The sequence below is a fragment of the Lampris incognitus genome, chromosome 12 (genome assembly GCF_029633865.1).
Source record: "Lampris incognitus isolate fLamInc1 chromosome 12, fLamInc1.hap2, whole genome shotgun sequence".
NCBI lineage: Eukaryota > Metazoa > Chordata > Actinopteri > Lampriformes > Lampridae > Lampris > Lampris incognitus.
This window is the reverse complement of record NC_079222.1, coordinates 14,899,144-14,922,287: the sequence shown is the minus strand read 5'-3', so window position 1 is coordinate 14,922,287 and position 23,144 is coordinate 14,899,144. Positions and strand designations below refer to the sequence as shown.

The 23,144-nt window shown below is 42.4% G+C and overlaps 1 protein-coding gene across 2 annotated transcripts; it reads right to left on the bottom strand.

Moving 5' to 3' along the window:
- Positions 1 to 1,584: 1,584 nt before the first annotated feature.
- prkaa1 (protein kinase, AMP-activated, alpha 1 catalytic subunit) lies at positions 1,585 to 22,672 on the bottom strand. Of its 2 annotated transcripts, XM_056290399.1 has the most exons (9): positions 22,505 to 22,672; positions 20,966 to 21,107; positions 15,153 to 15,246; positions 14,668 to 14,812; positions 10,791 to 10,878; positions 10,490 to 10,714; positions 9,772 to 10,291; positions 8,635 to 8,761; positions 1,585 to 4,226 (listed from the first exon to the last, which is right to left on the bottom strand). In XM_056290399.1, the coding sequence occupies exons 1-9, from the start codon at positions 22,599 to 22,601 to the stop codon at positions 3,931 to 3,933; spliced, it is 1,734 nt and encodes a 577-aa protein (XP_056146374.1). In that variant the 5' UTR covers positions 22,602 to 22,672; the 3' UTR covers positions 1,585 to 3,930. The 2 variants fall into 2 exon arrangements, with proteins under 2 accessions (XP_056146374.1, XP_056146375.1); XM_056290400.1 differs by lacking the exons at positions 14,668 to 14,812; positions 20,966 to 21,107; positions 22,505 to 22,672.
- Between the last annotated feature and the right edge of the window lie 472 nt (positions 22,673 to 23,144).

Below are 23,144 nucleotides of genomic sequence, written 5' to 3'. Positions count from 1 at the left end.
AAAGACCATGGTGAACAGTCATGGTTAAATTAATATTCCTTTATTAATTCCTTGTTTGTGAATAAAAGATTTCTGTGTAATCCATAAAATAGCCACCACCATTTCTTTTTCATATATACTCAAGACATTATCAACTCGCTAGACTCTTGAAACATCTTAATAGCGGCATAAACACAAAATTGTCTTTTATAGATGTGGTAACTCAAAGCAAATTTTGTTTTATCCTGATTTAATCCGAAAATACAGATACTAGGTCTCCACAATGGGTTTCAGCAACTAAACCAGATAATGGGCAAACTTGTACTTGAAAAAAAAACAAGTCTGTAACCATGAAGATCTCAAAGTAGAATGAGAACCTGTTAAAAAGCATTGAGCAATACTGTATTACGAACAGTAGGAAATAGCAGCTTTAACTAACGTCTACTGTGGCAATATTTCCGTCCAAGATATTTCTTGGTCACAATAGTTTTTGGTTATAGGTATCCAAAGTTGAAAATTAGAATAAAAAATGTGCAGATAGTAAGCTTTATTTCACAGAGACATCATATCATTAACAAAATTGCCAAGTAAAACATACAATTGCAAAGGATGTCAATAATTTTGTCCAAGACTGTCTTTGTTTTTACTGATATATAATAGATGAACAGTACTTAAAATAAGGCAGCCAAATGAAAAACACAACTTAAGACTTACAAAAGTATTGTCCGGATAGGAACTTGAGGGCAACAGCTCATATTCATGATTACAAGACATATTAAACACTTTTTTTTTTGTCCTATAATGTTTCAGGTTTAGACAATTATGTAAACCTTTATTCTGAGTTACCCCACAGGGGAATGTGAGTGAACAACTAACAAACTCTGCAATGACAATATTTCATATGCTTTGTACGATGTTATGTTTTCACCTGCCAAAACACATGCACTGCATGTCACCACTACTCATCACTATCAAATTGAGCCCTGAGCCCTATACGTTTGTTATGGATTGGCATACACAAAGTGAATGTAGGTAAAAAGGCATGTCACTCAGTAATTTATCTCTAATCCTTACCATTCATAAAAAGAAAAAAAAAGTAAATTAATAAAACAGTAATATCAATTTGTCATTTCAATATGAGACACTGAAAATGATATATAGCCATAATTTGACTGTCATGGCAAATACCTCTATCTCAAGTATTTAAGTAGGCATAACTGTATGTTCATCTGGAAAGAAAATCAAGCTCATAAGAATAACTGATTGAAGATAAATGAAAACCGTGATATTGATTTGAAAACATCATCCAGCAATATTTCTTAATGCAAAAAAGATACCAGATAGAAATTCTGTTTCCAATACAACCTACACCCCCCCCCCCCACTTAAAGCACTGATAAATATACTCAATTCTTTTATATATATATATATATATATATATATGTGTGTGTGTGTGTGTGTGTATGTATGTGTATATATATATATATATATATATATATGTGTGTGTGTGTGTGTGTGTGTGTGTGTATGTATATATATATATATATGTGTGTGTGTGTGTGTGTGTATATATATATATATATATATATATATATATATATATATGAAGGTACGGGACAAATTCAAACGGAAAAAGTTTACAAACAAGGGTAATAGCATGGAAATCTATTCAAAAAATAAAAAAACAAACAATTCCAATGAAGCTCTTTTTTTTCCCTTCCCGACACACACTGTACAAATTACAGGGGTCATTGCACTTCTTCAGAGTCTAAAAAGCATAACTGGGATGATCAGCCTCATTATAGGAGCTAGTACAGTGTGCCACAACATCTGTACCCCTTCTCTGATCTCCACTGAGAGAAAAAACAGAGCAGCAGGAAATAAAACAAACTGTGCAAAAGTGCTTCCTGGATTCTACAACATGGTCGCCTCAGTAACCCAGCCTCAACATATTTGCTTCTATTCTGTGTACTGAAAATGCACAATGTGCACTGGGTCCAGCACAGAAATTTCAGTGTAATCACCCAAGACATATATGCAGTCAGGTCCATTAAGTATTTGGACAGTGATAATTTTCATCACTTTGGCTCTGTACACCGCCACAATTGATTTAAAATGAAACAATCAAGACATTCTTTAAGTGTAGACTTTCAGCTTTAAGGTTTTTGTCAAAAATATTGTGTCTCTGTGACGGGTTTGTTTAATGACGGATTACTTGAATTGCAGTGACAGCTCTTCGGACTTCATCATGTTGAGAGTTAATAACAGATCCCAAGTGCAAATGTCACACTTGAAATCAAATCTAGACCTTTTATCTGCTTACTTGAAGAAGAAGTAGAAGTAGTACCCTCGCGGGGCGCCCTGTAACACAGCGCCATGGACCACTTGGCTAACTCTAAATAACCTCGGGCCGATCGCCTGCCCTCCGCAGCAGCAACATCTCGTTTGAATGTCTGCCCTATCAACTTTCGATGGTACTTTCTGTGCCTACCATGGTGACCACAGGTAACAGGGAATCAGGGTTCGATTCCGGAGATGGAGCCCAAGAAACGGCTACCACATCTAAGGAAGGCAGCAAGCGCGCAAATTACCCACTCCTGACTCGGGGATGTAGTGACGAAAAATACAGCACTCTTTCGAGGCCCTGTAATTGGATTTTTTTTCTTTTTTTTCTTTTGATATGCTATATTGATCACCGTGGGGAAATTACGCTCTGCATTTAACCCATCCTAGCTGTGTAGCTAGGAGCAGTGGGCAGCCGCCGTGCAGCACCCGGGGACCAACTCCAGTTCATCTTGCCATGCCTCGGTCAGGGTCACAGACAGGAGCATAAACCCTAACATGCATGTCTTTTTGATGGTGGGGAAACCGGAATGATGAATACTTTCAATCCTTTAACGAGGACCCATTGGAGGGCAAGTAAAGAGGACAAAGAAAACACAGTAGTAGTATGAGGGATGACAATTGAAGGAAATGCTGTTTACTTCAGCCGGTTTTTTAGCTACGCTTTTTTTTTTTTTACTAGAAATCTTTTTTTTAAAATTATTTTTTAATGTTTGGTGTTTGTTCGCTCTACTGTGTTTATGCATTCTTTCAGATGCATTATACAACTCTTTTTCTCACTTGGATTACAAATAACTCGAAACAGAAGAAGATGAAGAAGATAAAGAAGAAAAGGAAGAAGGAGAAGAAGAAGAGTACACTTTAAATCCTTTAATGAGGACCCATTTGAGGGAAAGTGAAGAGGGTATTCTAAAGGTGAAAGTCTGCACTTTGAGCTCATATTCAACATTTAATTTCAACTCCGAAATGCTGTGCTAGACAGCTAAAATAATAACTTTTTCAGTGTCCAAAATATTTATGGACCTGACTGCATATGTAAGGGGTAGGGTGTGTTGGGGGTGGGGGAGGCTGTTAAATCAGCTAACAAAATTGATGATGAAAAATGAGAAAAACCATCTCTTACATGATGTTATGTCATAGCTATTAAGTAGCTTGTAATCTCTCTCTATACCCCAATCATTCCCTGTCAGCTTCATAGCTGTGCCATCAGCTTAGGGCAGGGATGGGCAACATGATCCAGAAAGGGCTGGTGTGGGGGCAGATCTTTGTTCCCAGCAAGCAGTTACACACCTGATTCCATTAGTCAACCAATATTCTTGTTCTAACCAAGCACTTACACACCTGATTCTATTAGTCAACCAACAGTATTTGCTAAGGACCTTGATTTGTAGACTCAGTTGTCTAACTGCTTGGTTGGAACAAAGACCTGCACCCACACCAGCCCTTTCTGGATCATACTGCCCATCCCTGGGGGATGCCAACCTTCATCAGTGCCATGGAACAATCAGCTCATCTTCACAGGGGATGAACTGGGCCATGAATCGGCTGCATGCTTATTGCTATAAAAGACACTTGAAGAGGAAAAAGAGGCTAGAGATTGTTTTACGAGCTATCGTGCAAGTAGTTTGATAAGATTGGCGCACATCTCAAAGAACTCAATAGTGTGGCTACCCGGCCTAGGGTAAGATGTACTGTCTACCCCTCCTGTCGAGTCAACGGATGAAGTCAATGATGAAGCTAGGGAACCTTCTGAGGCCTTGGTGGGGTGCACAGGAGTGGGTATAGCCGGAGCGTCCCCCTTTCCCTCTCCTCCATCAATATCGTTCTTAATGGTTGTGCGGTAGTTGCCTACAGACCCAGATCGATGTGGGGTGGCCGTTCCAGATTTAGTCTCCAACATGTCATCTGAGGAAAACAAACACACTCAGCATGAGTACAGGTGATACTTAATTCACTAAACACCAATACAGGGACTAACAGGGCCACACATCTAAATAATAATAAGCTATGGTCAATGTCTATCACCTTTATATTTATTGCCTATCTGACATTAATGACCAGTTAACCAGATGTCAATGACCGATCAACAGATTCCTATCTCATATCTTCCTTTGAGACACTGGTTATCTATAAATGCAAAATGATTATATACTATCTCTGTGCAAGCTCAGAGTCTCATAGCTGTTTAATTAGGCTATTCGTGCATTCTACATTGAAAGAGTAATAAAAGGACAAACCCAAGTAAATAACCGAGTGAGACTGAATTTGGGGCTTCCCGGTGTTTCTTAATGTCATAGGTTTCTGGGATTTTTATGTGTTCTACTTATACACTGATCAGCAAAAACACTGAAACCACCGTCAGGTAAGTGAATAACATTGATTATCTTGTTACAATGGCACCTGTCAAGGGGACGAATATGAGGCAGCAAGTGAACAGTCAGTTCTTGAAGTTGATGTGTTGGAAGCAGGAAAAATGTGTTAGCGTATTGATCTGACCAACTCTGAATAGGGCTAAATTGTGTTGGCTAGATGGCTGGGTCACAGCATCTCCAAAAACGGCAGGTCTTGTGGGGTGTTCCCAGTATGCTGTGGTCAGTACCTACCCAAAGTGGTCCAAAGAAGGACAACCAGTGAACCGACGACAGGGTCATGGGCGCAAGAAGCTCACTGATGAGCTTGGGGAGTGAAGGCTAGTGAAGGCTCCAACAGTAGAGCTACTGTATCTCAAATAGCTGAAAAAGTTTATGCTGGCCATGATAGATGTCAGAACACAGTGCATCAGAGCTTGCTGTATATGGGGATGTGTAGCCGCAAACAAGTTGGAGTGCCCCTGCTGACCCCTGTCTATCACCGAAGGCACCTACAATGGGCACGTGAGCGTCAGAACTGGACCATGGAACAGTGAAGAAGGTGGCCTGGTCTGATGAATCATGTTTTCTTTTAGATCATGTGGACAGCCGGGTGCATGTGCGTCGTTTACCTGGGGAAGAGATGCCACCAGGACGCACTATGGGAAGAAGGCAAGCTGACGGAGGCAGTGTGATGCTCTGAGTAATGTTCTGTTGGGAAACCTTGGGTCCTGGCATTCATTTGGGTGTTACTTTGATATGTGCCACCTACCTAAACATTGCAAATCAGGTATACCTCTTTCAGCAGGATAATGTGCCCTGCTACACCACAAAAATTGTTTACTTCAAGGTGTTGCCTTGGCCTCCAAATCTCAATCCTATCAAGCATTTGTGGAATGTGCTGGGGAAAAAAAAGTCTGATCCATGCAGCCCATCTTGCGACTTAAAGGATCTGCTGCTCATGTCTTAGCGCCATATACCAGAGGACTTCAGAGGTCTTGTGGAGTCCATGCCTCGATTGGTCGGAGCTTTTTTTGGCGGCACGACAGGGACCTACAAAATATTAGGCAGGTGTGGTTTTAATTTTTTGGCTGATTGGGTTATCTTTTTTATGTATGTACATGCATTTTGAGGGTATGTTGAATAGTGAGTTTAGCATGATTAGCCAGCCACTGAAGATGCACAAGCTAGTGCATTCTTAGTGCTGGTCCCAAGCCCAGATAAATGGGGAGGGCTGCATCAGGAAGGGCATCCGAATAAAACCTTTGCCAAATCAAATATGCGGATAATAATCAGATTTCCATACCGGATCGGTCGAAGCCTGGGTTACCAAGGACCACCACCGGTACTGTTGGCCAGCAGGGTACCAGTGGCAACTATGCTACTGTTGGGCAAAGGAGAAAAAGGGGGAAGGCAAGTCCAGAGGCAGTGGGGGAGGGGGAAGGGTAAGAGTCGGAACTTTGAATGTTGGCACTATGACTGGAGAGAGCTGGCTGACATGATGGAGCCCTCAACCCGTTCGGGGGAACCTGCCTGGCCTGAGGAGGTCCCCGTAGTTTCCGCCAGCCTCCCGGGCTTCATGGCAGGAAACGCAGCGTTTTACTGGGTGATGTTGCCACCAGACCAGTCTGTTCAGGAGCCCGTTCAGTCAGCTCCAGCCAGCCTTCTGTCCCCCAGCCGCCAGCCAGCACCCTGTCCATCTACAAGCCATCGGCTGCCCCGGCTGACATGTCCATCGCCGCTGCCCAGCACTATGGAGATCCTTCCTGTTCCAGTGTGATCAGCCTGTCCCTGCCGACACCCAGCCTGTTCCTGCTCCAGAGCTGTCAGCTGTCTCTGCTGACATCCAGGCTGATCCTGTTCCCGAGCTTCCAGCCGACCTTGCTGACGCCTGGCCTAATCTCGATCCACTACCCGCCTTTGCCGACACTCAGCCTGTTCTTGAGGTGTCAGTTGCCCTTGCCAATGCCTAGCCTAACCTTAAGCCACCGGTCATCTTTGCCAACGACCAGTCGGACCTCAAGCCATCGGCCACACCTGCCGACGCCCTGCCTGATCTCCAGCAGTTGGCTGTCTACACCGACCCAGAGCTCTCAGATTATCAGAGGATTGTCTTTGCCACCGCCAAACCCGACCTCCAGCTATCCAAAGTATTGGGGGTCCTTGGCCTTTGGGTTCCTGGTTTGCTGTTACCTGTGGCTTTTGAGGTTGCCCGGTCCCAGCTCTCAGTTCCCCATGTCCCAAGCAGCTGTGCCGTCCACGTCGCCCGCCCCCCGAGCAGCTGTCCTGTCCACATTGCCCGCCCCCCGAGTGGCTATCCCATCCACGTGGCCCGCCCCCTGAACGGCTTCCCGTCCACATCTTCCGCCCCGAGCGGCTGTCCCATCTACATTGCCCGCCCCCGAGGAGTTGTCTCGTCCACATCACCAACCTCTCGAGTGGCTGTCCCGTCCACGTTGCCGGTCTCCAGGTCATCCTCCTGCCCATCCGCCAGAGCTGCTCTGCCTTTCAGTCTTGCACCCATCAGGCCATCCACCTGAGATCCCTGGCCCCATTCTTCCAATCCCAGACCACTTGGTCCTGGCAACCCTCCCCGAGACCCCATCCACCCACCCTGCATGGTGCTCCTGGTTCGTTCATTTGGGACATCTGATATCTGCCCCACTTGCGATGGGGGGGGGGGGGTTACAATGAGTTAGAGTTACAATGGCCATGTGTACTATTCAGAGGATTGGGGAATAGTTGCAATGCCAGATGCCACCCCCCCCCCCAATACTAGTCAAGGCAATCTTCTTGGCACATAACAGCATACACTATATTGCTCCGTTTGTGCTGGGGGACCCAAACCTTGGGGTAGACCAATTTCTGGCACAGCGGGTTTTGGGGTTTGAAAGCAACAGAGACGCAATGTTTGGAAAATACATGTCTCAAGTGTTCTGACACTCCCACTACATATGGAATCACCACTGGTTTACACTTAACCAGCAGCTGTCTAGCTCTCTTTGATCAGCTGGTGCACTGCTTGGATGTCTTATTGGCTTTGACAAATGCAGTTAGGATAACCAACCTTAACCACGGCCTGTTTAATATGGGATTTCTCCCCTTGCCCGGCTGCTGTGTAGGTGGGGTCATTGTCGGCTCAGTGGTACAGCGTCCTGATGACACCTAGTTTGTGCTCCAGTGGATGTACTGATCAGTAGGTGTTGCTTTACGGTAAACAACAATCAAATGTCCCGCATCACCAGTTGCAGTTTCAGTCTAAGAAGCTAACCTGTCATTTTCCACATCCTCCCTGGTGAACTTGATGTGGTTGTCAACTGAGTTAATGTGGTCAGTGAAATGTGGTATGTCCTGAGATTTAATTTTAATCCAGGTGTCATCCAGAAATCTGAACCAATGGCTCGTTGGTGTCCCTGGATAGGACAGAGCCCTCTTTTCCATTTCCTCCACATACAAGTTGGCCACTATAGGTGAAACTTGGAAACCCATAGCACACCCATGCTTCCACCTATAGTACTGCCCCCTGTATGTGAAGTACATGGACTGAAGACAGCTTCAGGATCAGACACACTTGGTCAGTGTTAAGGGTGGCCCTATCGCTAAGGGTGGGGTCATCCTGTAATGTCATACAGACCACCTCCACTGCTTCATCAACCAGAATGCACATGAAAAGGGATGTAACATAAGAAGAGAATATTGTTTCAACCACCTCCACAATGATGTCCCTCACCTTATCCACAAAATCCATAGTGTTCTGAATGTGATGTTCATTACTGCCTACCAACAGGTTAAGAATAGATACCAGAAACTTAGAGATGTTGGATGTCAATAAATAACTCCTACAAAAAAGTAACTACTCACCAACCCTAATTGAAGACCAAAAAGAAATAATCTGCCAGTATGAAGTTTTAAGTTGCACTGAGAAATGGCAACAAGATGTCGTCTGCAACACAGTTTGGACTTACCGTCTATGCTACGGAAATCAAGGAGGTAGGTTCTGCTGTCCACCTGGTAGAGCTGGAGACTCATCTTGGTTTGCATACCCGTAATTGGGTTCTTCCTCCTCACACGCAAGTAGTATGGGTTCACAACCTGAAAGAGTTACCAAAGGGGATGAAACAAAGCCTATTCACCACTATTCTATCAATACATATTACATAGATTGAAGACCTGAAAGGGTGATTTGTTTTGGGATAAAATCTTTAAATTAATTCTCAGACAGTGTTATAAAAGTGAGAAGAAATACTTAACAACCTGACCACTTATGACCAAAGGAAACAAGTCAGGTGGTCAAAGAATGTCACTTTCACATTTCAAGCAAGGATTAAACTAACGGTGATAATGTAGAGCGGTGAGCTTAATGTAATCAAAATTACTATGCCATATCAGCCTTCCCACAGTGTAGTATCTACAGACACAAACACATAATAGTTCTGTTGCACTGTAGCCAGGAGAAAAACAGGAAATACAACATGTCCCTTGGAATTTGCATTTTTATTCTTCCACTAGACTGTTAACATGTTAGACAACTGCACTGTTAACATGTTAGACAACTGCAATGTTCTTACTATCTTTATGTTATCTAAAAACAAATCAATATTGGTTTATAAGAGAACATAGCATTCTAGGTCAGCTCGAACTATACCAGCTTAAAAAAAAAAAAGGAAAGAGACCAACTTCCAGTTAAAATTCAAGTCTTCGATCCTTCACTGAGATACCTCTGCAGTCGCCTAATCTTCAAAAACAGCAGTTTTGCTTGATCTAAATTCATCCTCTGGCCTTTAGATGCTGATACTACTTGCAAGAAGACAGGATTGGCATTAAAAACACACCCAATGGCATTTTTTTTAAACAAATAAAAATCTTAATTGCCTTTTCAGATCATGCAAGGAATACCAGTTTACACTTGTCTGTATTCTATCCTTTGGGCCTCTGTCATCAACTATTATTCAGTTGAAGTCATCTTCACTGCACTGTGTACAAGTACTGAGAAAGGTGAGTTTGTTGCTCCCAGGAAAGTGATACAAAGAAAAACACCAGACATTAGCAAACAAAATGAAAAACTAGGCATAAAAATGTAAACGATAAGCATGTGTTCTCACCTTCCACTCATAGTCCAGTTGTTTCATGGCACGGCACACCTCGGACATAATGTCATTAGGCCTGCTCTGACTACGGATACCCAGGTGCCACTTGGCCCTTCTAACACCCTGGTGCTTAGACTTCTGTGGGTTCAGCTCATCCAGTGTATGGCGAGGCCTGGGAGGAATTTCTGCCACCAGGAAGGGTACACGCTCAGGGTGGGGCTTGAGATGGCCTGCGACAGCTGCTCCAGAGGCGGTCAGGTGCTGGTCGTCCAAGAATGAGTCAGGAGGGCTGGATGCCAGGTAGAAGTCCTTGGCCTCACTCATAATGCGACGGTTGTCAATAATGAGGTGGTAGGCAACAGCCAATGGGTCCTGGTGGTTACGACTATACAGGCAGGTCAGGACCTCCTCTTCAGTGCACTCAAACTTTTCACATACTTCCTTCAGGGCTTCATCATCAATCATGTTGTTACTGTAGGAGGGGTCCTCTGGGAATAGGTACTTGGGTAGGTCCTCTTTGAACCATCGATCCTCCCTGTATGAATGCAAGACACAAATTAAGCTCCTTAATATGGATACAGAAAACCACTGATCATGAATGAAGAAGTCTGGACTACAGTCTTCTATATACTTATATCTGCTTGTTTTTAGAAAAGATATTACACTACAATCCAACCAGAAGTACTTCATGATTCAAGCAGCATTTACCTTAAAATGTGAATCTGTGGCTCACCTGATCTCTTTTATGGTGGCTCTCTTCATTGGGTCCACTTGCAGCATGTGTTTAAGAAGACTTATAACAGAGGGGTTCAGATACTGTGGTGTGAAGAAGATCCCATCACAGATCTTCTTGAAGAGTGTTGGCACATGATCATCATCAAAGGGGAGTGTCCCACATAACAAGGCATAAAGGATAACCCCACTGCTCCAGATATCCACCTCTGGTCCAGCATACAGCCTGCAGGTTTATCAGCACAACTTTCAGCACTGTGGCAGCAAAAATATTCAAATTCCAATGAGGACAAAGACCCTACCTTCCTGAGATGACTTCAGGGGCAGCGTAGTTTGGAGAACCACAGCTTGTTCGCAGAAATTCGCCATCTGACATCATGTTTGACAAACCTGCAAAACATTGTACAGTCATATCTCAAATATAAGTAATCCGAATTTCAGACTGACTAAACTGTAGGTTACAGCAATATGCCCGCACTCTTCTAAACATCTATGAATTACATGTATATTTTCCCACCACTGTATACAAGTGAGAATATCACAAAGTATACTCTCAGTAATAACAGTAATAAAGTTAAGTTCATGTGCTTGCTAGTGGCTTATATTAGTGGACCGTCAGGCCTCTCCTTCAAAGTGGAATTTCTGTTGCAACACCTAAGAGTGTATGCAACAGTATTTGTATACAGCTAATATCTACTACTACTACTACTACTTTCGGCTGCTCCCGTTAGGGGTCGCCACAGCGGATCATCCGTTTCCATCTCTTCCTGTCCTCTGCATCTTCCTCTGTCACACCAGCCACCTGCATGTCCTCTCACCACATCCATAAACCTCCTCTTTGGCCTTCCTCTTTTCCTCTTCCCTAGCAGCTCCATATTCAGTATCCTTCTCCCAATATACCCAGCATTTCTCCTCCACACATGTCCAAGCCATCTCAATCTTGCCTCTCTTGCTTTGTCTCCAAACTGTCCAACCTGAGCCTTCCCTCTAATATACTCATTCCTAATCCTGTCCTTCATCACTCCCAATCGAAATCTTAGCATTTCAACTCTGCCATGTCCAGCTCCACCTCCTGTCTTTTTGTCAGTGCCACTGTCTCCAAACCATATAGCTATAACATAGCTGGTCTCACAACCATCTTGTAAACCTTCCCTTTAACTCTTGCTGGTACCCTTCTGTCGCAAATCACTCCTGACACTATTCTCCACCCACTCCACCCTACCTGCACTCTCTTCTCCACCTCTCTTCTGCGCTCCCCATTACTTTGGACAGTTGACCCCAAGTATTTAAACTCATACGCCTTCGTCACCTCTACTCCTTGCAACCTAATCATTCCACTGTCCTCCCTCTCATTCAGGCATATGTATTCCGTCTTGCTCCTACTGACTTTCATTCCTCTTCTCTCCAGTGCATACCTCCACCTCTCCAGGCTCTCCTCAACCTGCACCTTACTCTCGCTACAGATCACAATGTCATCCACAAACATCATAGTCCACGGAAACTCCTGCCTGATCTTGTCCGTCAACCTGTCCATCACCATTGCAAACAACAAAGGACTCAGAGCCGATCCTTGATGTAATCCTACTTCCACCTTGAACCCATCTGTCATTCCAACCGCACGCCTCACCATTGTCACACTTCCCTCATACATATCCTGCACCACTGCTACATACTTCTCTGCAACTCCCGACTTCCTCATACAATACCACACCTCCTCTCTTGGCACCCTGTCATATGCTTTCTCTAAATCCACAAAGACACAATATACCTCCTTCTGGCGTTCTCTATACTCCTCCATCAACATTCTCAAAGCAAACACTGCATCTGTAGTGCTCTTTTGTGGCATGAAACCATACTGTTGCTTGCTAATAGTCACCACTCCTCTTAACCTAGCTTCTATTACTCTTTTCCATATCTTCATGCTGTGGTTGATCAACTTTATACCTCTGTAGTTGCTACAGTTCTGCGCATCACCCTTATTCTTGAAAATCGGTACCAGTATATTTTTCCACTCCACAGGCATCCTCTCACTTTCCAAGATTGTGTTAAACATTCTATTTAAAAACGCCACTGCCATCTCTCCTAAATAGCTCAATGTATCCACAGGTATGTCACCAGGACCACCTGCCTTTCCACTCTTCATCCTCTTCATAGCTGACCTCACTTCCTCCTTGCTAATCCACTATCCCCCACATCACTCAACCTTCTCTCGCTCTCTTTTCTTCATTCATCAGCCCCTCAAAGTACTCCTTCCACCTTCTCAACACACTCTGCTCGCTTGTCAGCACATTTCCATCTCTATCCTGATCATCCTAACCTGCTGCACACCCTTCCCAGCTCGGTCCCTCTGTCTAGCCAATCGGTACAAGTCCTTTTCTCCTTCCTTAGTGTCTAACTCTTGTGCACCTTACCATACGCCTTTTCCTTTGCCACCTCTCTCTTCACTTTACGTTGCATCTCCTTGTACTCCTGTCTACTTTCTTTATCTCTCTGACTATCCCACTTCTTCTTTGCCAACCTCTTCCTCTGTATATGTTGCTGTACTTCCTAGTTCCACCACCAAGTCTCCGTCTCTTCCTTCCTCTGTCCTGATGACACACCACGTACCTTCCTAGCTGTCTCCCTCACTATTTATGCAATTGTTGCCCAGCCATCAGGCAACTCTTCACTACCACCCAGTGCCTGTCTTGACTCCTCCCTGAACTCCACACAACAGTCTTCCTTCTTCAACTTCCACCATTTTATCCTTGGCTTTGCCTTCACTCGCCTCCTTTACTTGGTCTCCAAAGTCATCCGACAGACCACCATCCAATGCTGCCTAGCTACGTTCTCCCGTCACCACCTTGCAATCTCCAATCCCTTTCAGATCATGCCTTCTATACAAGATATAGCCCACTTGTGTGCATTTTCCTCCACTCTTATATGTTACCCTGTGTTCCTCCCTCTTCTTGAAATATGTATTCACCACAGCCACTTTCATCTTTTTCAGAAACTCCATCACTATCTGTCCTTCCACATTTCTCTCGTTGACACCATACCTCCTCATCACCTCTGCTCTCTTCACCAACATGCCAATTGAAGTCCACTCCAATCACCACTCTCTCCCCCTTGAGTACACTTCAACCAACTCATTCCAGAATTATTATTTCTCTTCCATCTCACATCCAACTTGTGGGGCATGTCTGCTGATAACATTCATCAATACACCTTCGATTTCCAGCTTCATACTCATCACTGTCCAACACTCTTCACCTCCAGTACATTCTTGACATACTCTTCCTTCAGAATTACCCTGATCCCATTTCTCCTCCCATTCGTACATTGGTAGAAGAGTTTGAACCCACCTCCAATGCTCCTGGCCTTACTCCCCTTCCACCTGGTCAACTGGTTTCTTGCACACACAGTATACCTACCTTTCTTCTCTCCATCATATCAGCCAGCTCTCTCCCTTTACTAGTCATAGTGCCAACATTCAAAGTTCCGACTCTCACCGCCACACTCCTACCCTTCCTCCTCTCCCACTGCCTCTGGACATGCCTTCCCCCTCTCCTTCTCCTTCATCCAACAGTAGCTAGGTTTCCACCGGCACCCTGCTGGCCAACAGTACCGGTGGCGGTCGTTGGTAACCCAGGCCTCGACCGATCCAGTATTGAAATCTGATTTATGATCCGCATATTTGATTTGGCAAAGATTTTAAGCCGGATGCCCTTCCTGACACAACCCTCCCCATTTATCCAGGCTTGGAACCGGCTCTAAGAATGCACTTGCTTGTGCATCCTCAGTGGCTGTATGGTGTATACAATTAATATAATAGATATGAAATAACAGTGGAATAGAGTTCAAATACATGAGCTGCATGAACAAATTCTCATGTTACTGTTTGATCTTTTATAACTCACAATTTATCTTTTCTTATTGTTGTAGACTATATTCACATTGTTGTAAACAATACAACTGTAAAAAGTGATTACAGCATACATAGATGGTTGGTATTAATTATATGTGCAATGAGTTGTAGAAAACCATTTCACCAGTATGCTCTTACTACTTTATATTTTTGCAAGCCATTTTTGTTTTAAAAATATTAACATCTGAAATGCCTTCAAAGATGCAATATCAATGTTTAGCCACAGCCAAAAGAAGTCAACACGGTGCATTGGAGAGTAGGGGGTGACATACCAAAATCTGCAATCTTGGCATTCATCTGGGCATCAAGCAAGACATTCTCTGGCTTGAGGTCTCGATGTACCACCATGTGCCTGTGACAATAGTCTACTGCTGAGATAATCTGCTGAAATAGCCGACGACTCTCTTTCTCATCCAACTGTCAAAGCAGAAACACAAGCACAAACACGCTTAAATGAGGTGAGAAATTACTCATTAGCAGTGTATTAGGTGTGATTTATTTTGTGGCTCCACCAATCCAATTCAGTTGACTTAACACTACTTCATGTTTCATTCATGGTGGCATTTTTTGAGCTTGGGTTGTTTTGCTCTATCACACCAATGCAACCTCACTTATAACCTGAGAGCCCTTAATGCACAATACAGCACATAGTATGACAAAAACAAAGACATAGAATGATAGGGGGTGTATCATCATCATCATACTGCAGCCTACAACACAGCATAAATGTTACCATCCAGAACAAGTATCGAATTACCTTTCCATTTTTGCAGATGTAGTCAAAGAGCTCTCCTCCTGAGACATACTCCATTACCATGAAGATATCTGTAGGGGTGCTGATGACCTGATACCTGCAGAAACCACAAAAACAAACTTTCATCAGCAGCAGTCAACAGAGTAAACGTCTCAAAAAACACATTACATGGAATTTCTCTTTAACAATTTTTATTGATTTTCACAATACATTTTTATGCACACACACATGAATATATATGGTACTACATAACAATAAATGCATTATACCTAACCCATATACATAGATTAGTACACAGATTGCACATATATCTTGGCATACATATTATTCATAATACACACATATATAGAACAAAGAAAAAGGAAAATAAACAGACAACCAAAAAAAAAAAGGGGGGGGGTTCTCTACCTGTGATTTGGCAAAATTTTATATTGGATGCCCTCCCTGACACAACCACAAACCCTACAGATGCCCCTCCCCTACATTTAAATTTGGCAAAATAATTGGGGGATGGTGATTAAAAGACAGGAAATGTAGACCATTGATGCACTGCCTGTGTCCACTGTAGCAGGAAAACAGGCTACGAGGTGCCTCCTATGGCTTGGCCTTTAACTGTCCAAAACTAGAGCCACTGTTGCACTTTCTACTTCCAGTTAATTTAGCTGTCACTCCAAAACTCAATAGCAAATGGGGACATGTCCCTGTTAAACCTGGCCACACAAGAAGCTTGTGTCAGAATTGTAAGTTTAAACTCCCGCAGCGTAAATGCAAAAGCTGACAAGGAAGGCAGTCATGATCAGCGGAAAAAAACTAAAAAGGGGATCCTTTCAACCAAGTTTACCCGCCTGTTGGGGCCTCATCGGCCTTGTTTCACTGAAAACCCCAGTCCCAGTCCAGAGGGCAAAAAAATATATAAATAAATTGCGGGTCGGTTCCCCCTGCCCCGCGGCGTGTCCCATACAGAACCGGATGTTTTACTTGACCTTTATAATAGCACCAAGATCTGGGTTCCTAGTTCATATTGGGATTCTTATGGTTGTTTCTTGCTTTGGACAGTAGCCAGGCTGCTAATAAATGGAAAGCAATCTGGTTGTCTTTGCGACACCGGTACAATCAATAAAAACACTTGGAAACGCGCGCACGCGGGGGGGGGGGGGGGGGTACAGCCACGTTAAGTTTTGCTTGAGATCATTTTCCCCGTTTCAAAGATTTTTATATTCCTTCTGAATTAATTTTTCGTTCGATACTTGAGAAACAAATGTAATTCGATACTTTCTAAGCAACCCAATATAAAGATACTGACTGGATAACATTAATTATGGATACACTATATGACTTTTACAATCCTAACATATTATAAAAATACTGGGCATCCCACACTAACTGATTTTTGTTGATTTTTTTTAACGAATGCTTAAAAATTGGGGCTCACACTTAATGACTGCATAAGACAAGGGATCACACACAACCCAACTTGTCACTTGTAACCAAACCAACCTTTTACACACTAAACTCACATGAAAACATTAGCTCTCACATAATGAGATGCTGGTAGCACAACAGACACAAGACATGTTTCTTTCTTAGTCAGTGTGGCTAAGATAGGTTTTGTAATTCATGTGGTACAAACATTTGTTCCTGCCACAACTCTATTAATTTTCTTCCATCTGTGCACTGAAATGTACCCATGGATTGCCCATCTGTTTGCCAACTTTCCTTTACTATTTCCTGCATTTATTTTTTTCCCCTTGCTCTCCGTTATACTGGCTATCCACATAATCTGTTTAGATTTGGATCGTTGACAAGCATACACTACTTGATTACATCAAGATTCCAGTCATAAATATCAAACATGTCTGATATAATCATAGTCGTTCCAACTCGCCTAAAACTGGACTGGGAGCCAGAAGTTAGAGTCTGTACCCATCACACACTTATCGATTTTCTGTGCCAACGGTCCATTCTGTCTGCCCAAAAATATGCAGCCTAGCATACTCGACCCCATTGTGAATCCTGGCTATAATTGGAGTAAGAGTTGTGTTGGGCAGGTAAATATCAGCAGGGGATGCTGAATGGTACCGAGTGAAATGAAGGAAATGATTCATGCCGCTTCCCAACGCCCAAGATTTCCGCATTCAAAATAGGAGCTAGGCTGGCTGAGTTGTTTTTGCTGCCATCTAAGGGTACACCCCTCAAAAGACCTGGCTCAAACCTGTAGCCCTGAGCAAAGTATGCAGTGGTTGCAGCAAATTATATGTACCATGGGCAGTTGAAAACAGCATATGTCAGGAAACATGCATGAATCTGCTACTTTTCCACTTGAATTTGCTAGTGTTGCTTGCTGTGATTTATTGTTGTCACTCATATGGTTGAACAACAGAAGACAGGATTCAAGTAGAACTACAAATAACACTGTGAGTTCAAGGTTCAACAGTTAGTTCTGGTTCTCAGTAATGACTGCTTCAATATCCAGACTACACATCATATATCAGATTAGACTCATCAACAGTACAAATAAAAGTAACTTCACTTTGGCTTAGATAGACCATGACAACTTATCTAATAATGATCAATACTCATCAATATCATTAACAAAAGGCTGATAAGCCAGTCGACTGTTCTGGCTTTAAATTCCACTATGCAACACAAAATCTTTACTTTGTGTGAAAGACCAGGCTAATGACAAAAATTTACCCCAGCAGGCTTGGACACACCAGTTCTAAACAGACACTGTACCTACTACTGTAAAATGAAAACTGAAATGATAGCTGTTCTTTCTGGCTTAAAAAGTCTTCCTTAAAAATTAAGACACTGCATCATTCCAGCAAACAATTATAGTGTAAAAAGGGCTGTAACTACCAAATACAAATGAGCCAAATGGGTTTCTTATGTTTTATAACAGTTCAGGAGCCACTGACATATTTTCAGTTAGTTCTGAAACATCATTCAGCACCTGACAAAAGCTACAAAGCCTGATCCTGAACTTCCCAAGTAAAGCGGTAAAGAATTCATTTTTGTATTTTTAATCTCAATGGCTGTTGCTGGACACGCCAGCACTTGGCTCCAAGTAAGCAACTCCAAGGTATTCACTGTTTATCCAAGTTTGTCCAAGCTGAGACGGAGAAACTGCTTTGGCACAACTTTCCTTTTCCTCCTAGCAATGTTTTTGCTCTGCTGCCAACTTGGTCTTTTCTAATAGCAACGCTTTGTTCTACATGGGTTTATTTGTGCCAAAGGCTCCATTACCCTGCTGCAGTTGCCCTATGATATTCCTATGTCTTAGGGCTGATGAAGCTTGCTCAAATGCTTCTTTCTGGGTCCATTTCTGACAAGTTACAACTGTATGTTCCAAACTCATACTGTGCAATTTGAACTCAGGTGGGATCTTCACCATTTTTCTTGCTTTTGAAATCCACTGTTGTGCTACACAGAGAGCTAACTCACATCACCTCTCCAAATACAAACAAATCACTACCTCCTTTATTTTAGGTATTTTCGTACATTATAGTCACATCTACCATGGCATCACCACAAACTCTAAATATCGCAAGCTTATAGAGCTAGTTCCATGATTATGGGCTAGGTGTGGGCAGTATGATAGTAGGCCCTATATACTGTGTGACAGTAGAAATTTGTCCACCAGTCGAGTTTTTGCTATGACGTTTCTACCACAGTAGTTCCATTTAGTATGGGCATTTCTTAGTACCAAGTGTGAACATGTGTTCTTCAGGAGTATGCACTTGGCAAGTTGAACTTGGGAGTACAAACTCAAGATCACAGCACGTAGAAACTCAATTTACAATTTGAGATGAACAACTTGCTGGTATTATGCAGTGGGCAAATATTGGAAATCTACACTGCTGATTTCCTGCTGCAAATTTTCTCAGAAGATAATTTGGTGACAAAATAGAAATACATAATCTTATAATTATGGGCTTTTGTTTCCTCTGCCACGGGATCATACCAGTATTTGGCATGTTCTCAGCCTGTTCCCAACAAGTACTTACATTACTCGCAACCACTTTCCAAAGAATAACCTGCCATAGTGTTTTAACATGTTTTAATGTGTTTATTCTACCTTCCAGGCAGCCACTGGTTTCCATTAATTTCAGTGTAGTATGACAATCAAATTGCACAGACCGGAAAAGTCCTTGAGCTAGGTAATCCATCACAGTGAACATTTCGTCACCCATAATTTTTGTCAATCTTCCAGGACAACAATTTTATCATTGTGGGATAACACAGCTGAGCTGCATTCAAACTTCTCAAATCAATCTGTACTTTCATATCCCGCAATAACATAATTTTGACCAAAAAACTTCACTGTGATGGAGTACACATCTCAAATAAATTTCAAGTCGGTTTTCATACTGTACTTCAGTGAATGGAAACGATTGGCTGTGAATGGAAGAAAATTTCATTAAGAATGCTATGGGTTAAATAGTGCCACTGCCTAGTGGATACCTCGGGGGAGGAATGGGCTACGGGAGTAAACCCCTACAGAAAATCAATGTCTACAGTGCTGTTTTTTTTTTTTTGGGGGGGGGGGGGTTTGTTGTTTTTTTCTTACCCTTTTGTATCTGTTTAAATGGGAGAGTACTGCTGGCATCGTGTGTGGCTGCCGCTTCTCCCTCTTGTAGCCCCCCTCTCCATCCACCCCTGTATGTTTGCGCTATGTTTATCTGTTGTCTTGTTTCACCCCGTTTATTGTAAAGCGACTTTGAGTGTTAGAAAAGCGCTATATAAGTTTAATTTATTATTATTATCATTAAGAACCTTTCTAAAACAAAGTGGTATGCTTTGGAAAATGGTTGGGAGTAAAAATATACATGATCTGGAGTAATTGGGCAAAAACTTAATACTGCTTTATGACATGGTTCAGGTTTAGAAAATACAACATCGAACAGAAAAATATACTCAGCAAACTGTCATACAACGGCCTTTGCTGGTGGTAGAAATACAAGTAATCTCTTCTATAATCTTAAAGTGAGGCACATTAAGTAATATTACGAAAGCCAAAAGATGTGGTCCAGCCATCCAAAACACTGGGTGCTAAAAGCAAAATGCACCCTCAGATATAAATTTCTCTTTTTCTTTTTTTTAAAGTTTTTTTCTGTTTTATAATTTGATATTATGGAGGTGATTAAAAAGACAAAATGGGGTCTTGACAAAGCGGTCTGAAAGGGGATCTTAGCAAGAAACCCTGGGTACAAAAGCCAAGGAAATCGTAGATTTTTGGTGTGAAAAGCAGTTTAATATATGCCGTTGGTAGCTTAGTTTAGGTGTACCTTTTGCAAGCTTGCCAATTATGGAATGCCGTTCATGAAATGCTATTCCTCTACATGAACTGATGCAAATAACAAAGCCCTCAATTATTTATGTCTTCTTTTTACAATCGATCTACAACAGTTCTGACTAAAACAACTGAAACTAATAAAACCCTGATCAAGTACAAACTAACGTGGAGCAAGGTTAGTGTAATTAAAAAGTTGGCATAAATTATAATGGAAGGGACTGGGATTTTTAAGCAAACATTTTTCAAAGCAACGCATAATGTTAAACAACAAAAATCATTCTAGTATTGAATTATATGTTTAATGCACATAAACCTGCCAACAATGGGGATTTAAAACAAAAACAAAAAGGCAGGGTGGGTAAATACCTTCGAGAAAAGTAGACTGGGTCAAGCGGATATCGTCCTACATGGATGTACTCTAAAACACATCATTCCAACCCTGAAATAGCACAGTGGGTGGCACTAATGTGGCAGCAGGGGGATTATGGAGTGAGCTAGCAGGGTGTAATCTAGGACTTACAATTTAATTATGTGAGGGTGCCTGAAAAGCTTGAGGTTCTGGATCTCCCTACGGATCTTTCCCACCACGTCCAAACTGCGGATCTTCTGCCTGTTGAGGATCTTCACAGCTACCTGGTGTTTGGTCAGCTCATGCTGCCCAACTGCATGTTAAAGAGAGATTTACAACATAAATGGCAGAGAACAAAAATGACCATGTATGCCATCAAGATGACTCAGAGGTAATAATACAAAGAAAAGCCTAACAAAATAATGTAAATGTATGCAATAGCAGGGGCCATAGAGAGGGGCCAATGACAATTATCAAGCATTACATTGATGACAATAAAGTGAGTGAGAAACTCAATCTGGACAATTGGTATAAGAGAGCTTGCGCGGTAGAATCAAATACCTGCTATCGATTTAACTGAGGCTGGGGGTAAAGTACTAACCTAGCCCTTGGTGATCAAGACCAGTGTCCGATTCAGCTTTAACTAAGACAAAAACTATAGGATTGGCCCATCGGTTCTTAAAACATTATAGGAGACAGGAGTTGTTCAGAATATCCTATTTTTCAGAATCAACAATTCGTTTGGTTTCATCAGATCGCCTCACGCGCTCCTGTGTCCAAAGAGAATTGAGACAGACAAGTCGTCTCTTCATGAGGGTAAAGCACAAGTGTTTTCTAAGTTTTCAGTCACTAGCAAGACTGCGTCCAACAAAGGAGGTTCATGTGGGAAAAAAATGTGTAAGAATCGCAATGTTGATAAGTAGAAGCTTGTCTTAGCTGATTAAGTTATGTAGACTATTTAGCTTATAAAAATCACCTTTCAAACTAAATCTACACCGTACGCTCCGTCAGATGTGTGTGTGTGTGTGTGTGTGCGTGTGTGTGTATAAAATCCAGTGAGTCAAGTAAATTCTTTATGAGACTGTCTCATAAAGAATTTACTTGACTCACTGGATTATTTTGCTCCTCGTTTGTTGAGCACTTTGCCTACCGTTAAGTGTTCCTTTTAACAAAGTTATATATAGCGACTGATACAAAAATCTGAAATGAAAATGAGAGTATGCGTCGATGGGCAAAAATGCATAGCCCCGGCTTCTGATTCGCATTATCCACTGACCTCAGCGTCACTACTCTTAAAACTAAAAAAAAAGACTGGACCGCCTCGGATTGGGGTTCAGGTTAGGTCTGGTTTAGTAACGCTAGTTACCCATTAAACACATCTACCGAGAGGCTTTACTTCCCGACAGCTTTCTTACCAAAACAATTCCAACTCGCTTGGGTGTCATACGGTTGTAAACAAACTCACTGCTCGTCTTAAAACACGTTGCCTTATAGAAGCTCTCGTCGTTTAACGTTTGTGTCCGGAAATCATCAGCTGTAACACTGTCCGCAACGTAATGAGACCAACAAGTGTGTTAGCCATACCCAGCGTTGCGACGAGTTAGCCTTAGCAATACCCTTAGCCTGCTGGATTAGCACTAAGGCTAGTTCCTTATCATCTCCGCTATCTCTGAGCTGCCATGGTGTCACCATCAACACCTGGGAGCTTACCTTTAACCTTGCCGAATGTCCCGACGCCGAGAGTGTCTCCGAGGATGTAATGGCCAATTTTGACTCTTCCTTCATGCTTCGACTTATCCGTCGCCATCTTCCAGTGGCCTGGCTATGAGGCTAGCTGGCTACGGGCAGAGACGGAGCTGACTTGCCGTCCGAAAGTCAGCAGCTACTACCGCTCTGTGCAAGAGGGAGGTACCGGCTGCCGTCTGCTTTAGAGACGGTAATACTACGTCATGGTAACGTCACTTCCCTGTGCCAGTTTTTTTTATTTTTTTTTATTTTTTTCTATTAATAATTCCCCCCCCCCCCAACTGATACATCACGTATAGGAGAAATGAGCACACAGTGCAAACACAATTACAACCTAAGCAAAATAAGAAGGAAAAAGGAAAAAAGCTAAGGGGTCTCTTCTAATAAGTGTAAGACATCAATAATGTTCATTCATTTCTTTGCGATTTTCTTTTCCATTAATTTCAGTGATTTGCAAGACAGTTTTAGTTCTCTTTTAAAGACCACCAATAAGGGTTGTGTCTTAATGCGTTTACATTTATGAATGAAACATTTACCTAAAATATAAAAAAAAGTATTTAACAAAAGTTCAATTTTCTTATCCTCCATTATAATTCCAAACGTA

Excerpts from the sequence above, each read along its gene's own strand:
- prkaa1 (XM_056290399.1), bottom strand. The coding sequence starts at position 22,601 with ATGGCGACGGATAAGTCGAAGCATGAAGGAAGAGTCAAAATTGGCCAT. Across the intron at positions 21,108-22,504 it reads GACATTCGGCAAGGTTAAAG|TTGGGCAGCATGAGCTGACC; the intron begins GTAAGCTCCCAG and ends TTTAACATGCAG. Across the intron at positions 10,879-14,667 it reads TGCCAAGATTGCAGATTTTG|GTTTGTCAAACATGATGTCA; the intron begins GTATGTCACCCC and ends AATGTTTTGCAG.